We start from the raw sequence: 2,213 nt of genomic DNA on the forward strand, positions 1-2,213 counted from the left end.
CGGGCAGCAGCTCCCGCACCCCCGTCGCTAAGGAAGAGCCCCCCAGTGTCACCCGATTTAATGCTTCGGGCTATTTGGAGCAGCAGAATTTCTACCGGCCCGCCGGAAAGTGCTCGCCCACGCCACCGCCGGCCTTAAGCCCTCCGCGGCAGCTCGCCGCGCTGCTCGCGCACCTGCGGAGCAGCAATCCATTGCCTTTTAATTGCCACGTGGGCGGTACAGAAATGTTACCACTGAGACTTCCTATCGCCCTGAAATGGGAAAAAATCAAAACTACTGTTGAGCTAATAAATTGTTCCTATAAATTACTCTTTCAGCATCATAAAACTGGGTTCCTCTTAAGCCAAGCGGCTGGAGCAAACTGCGCTCCCCAGGAAAGGCAGCATGCGCGGGCCGCTGCTCCGCTGGTAGATGGTTTATGCAGATAGATTTATCTTGGAGACGCGGATCAACATTTATCGATATGATCATGGAAGTACCCGACGTGATGCCGCGCTGGGTCCCCGCTCCGTCCTCAGGGAAAGCTCCCCGCGGTGCCCGTAACGCCACCAGCCCTTCCCCAGAAGCTCTCGCGCTTCAGAGTCACCCCGGGTCCCCCTCGAAAGGAACCTGTCCCTTGTGTGGAGGTTGCGGGGGTCTTTCCGCTACCCGGGGCACAGGGAAAGGCGGCACAGGGCAGAGCACGGGCCGGGGGTTGGTGCCGGTGGAGGCAGGAAGAACCAGGGCAGAAGCTATGCAACAACGTCACATTACAAGCAGATTCTCACACCTAGATGATTAAAAGAAGGCACTCCCACAATTACATTGTTCATAGAAACACTTGTTCTTTACCTTCGTCATCATTTTCTTCTTCATCATCATCTTCTTGCAGTTCCAGAGTTTCTTTAGGCTTGTTTTCTTCGTCTTCTTCTTGTTTTCTTTTTTGTTCCTCTTTTTTCTTCTTTCTCTTTTCCTTTCTTTTTTCCCTTTTAGCTGCAAGGGCTTGTTTTCTGCTCTCCTCTCTTGACTATGTAGGAGAAAAGGACCCATATTTAAACATTTTCACACAGATTAAACTATACTTATAATTCAGATCTTCCCTAGAAATCTGGGTGGAGTGAGAAAGGAGAGAGTACAATGAACTAGAATGATTTTGTCACATAGTGAATCATTACGCAGAAACTGGGCAGACCTTCCTTATGTAACAACAGGACTAGTTGGTCCCAAAACTTCTAAGGAATGACAATGAAATAACAACAAAACCAGGTGTTATAAAAATATAATTTTACTGGGAAAAAAAAACAGCAAAATCTTTCATCATTTCAGTCCTTTCTCAAAAAAACATTTAATAACCTCATTTATATTTTTGCACCAATGTTCACGTCTTTGACTCAAAAAGATGTTCCAGGGTATTTTACAAAGAAAAATGCTATAATTTTAACCACTTTTTTTTAATTTATGGAATCAGTCAACTATGCTGTACTGTAGCTTTGCACAGCAACTGACAGGTGCTTAACAAGTCAGCAACCTGGAAAATTTCATAAACTAATATGGAACTTGTTCATCAAAAATTGTAAAAGCCTCCATTAAGAGAGCCCATGAAAGAGTGCTTAAGAATGTCTGCATTACTCTGGGACACTTCACAGTATTCTCCATGAGGAAGAAGTTGATTTTCCCTACCATCTGCACAACTCTGTGTAGCTCATCAGGCAGCTTGTAGGCTCACCTCTGTAACACTGAGTTGACGTCCATAAAATGTTTATGGACTACATCTTACACAATGTGCCGGCGGTGAAGCCCCCGGTCGATGCCCTCCGCCTCCCCCATGCAAATGCGTTTATGCAAAGTCCCCTCCGGGTAAATATTAAACGGGCCTTAATGAGGCAACCGGGGCCGGGGCGGCCCCGACCTTCGCCGGCGCACGCTGGGGCGGGCGGCGGGGCGAGGGGGGCAACCGGCGTTCATTAGATTTCATATTTAATGTGGAAAACGCTCTGATTACCGTATCGATTTCTTTACAGTTAATTTGGCGAGAATCTCTCGCCGGCTTCCCAAGCCTTCAGCTTAGCCGGGATTCGCGTTGGGAGGGAGAAAGAAGAAGAGGAGGGGAGAAAAAGAGATGCAACTATGATAAATAACGGTCAGGCGCGAGGCAAACACCGAGCAGCTCCGGAGGGACGGGCCGAGCCCTACCGTTCCCCCACCGACCCCGCTCCCCTCGCCCGTCTCCCCCC

At 48.4% G+C, this 2,213-nt stretch overlaps 1 protein-coding gene across 1 annotated transcript in view; it reads right to left on the reverse strand.

Moving 5' to 3' along the window:
• Window positions 1–2,213, reverse strand: part of ONECUT1 (one cut homeobox 1) — a 25,464-nt gene that overhangs the window by 8,698 nt on the left and 14,553 nt on the right. Inside the window, exon 5 of the mRNA XM_009885767.1 lies at window positions 1,172–1,175. Coding sequence (XP_009884069.1) covers window positions 1,172–1,175 — 4 coding nt within the window. The remainder of the gene's footprint in view (window positions 1–1,171; window positions 1,176–2,213) is intronic.

Source organism: Charadrius vociferus, unplaced genomic scaffold, assembly GCF_000708025.1.
Source record: "Charadrius vociferus isolate BGI_N301 unplaced genomic scaffold, ASM70802v2 scaffold325, whole genome shotgun sequence".
Classification (NCBI taxonomy): Eukaryota; Metazoa; Chordata; class Aves; order Charadriiformes; family Charadriidae; genus Charadrius; species Charadrius vociferus.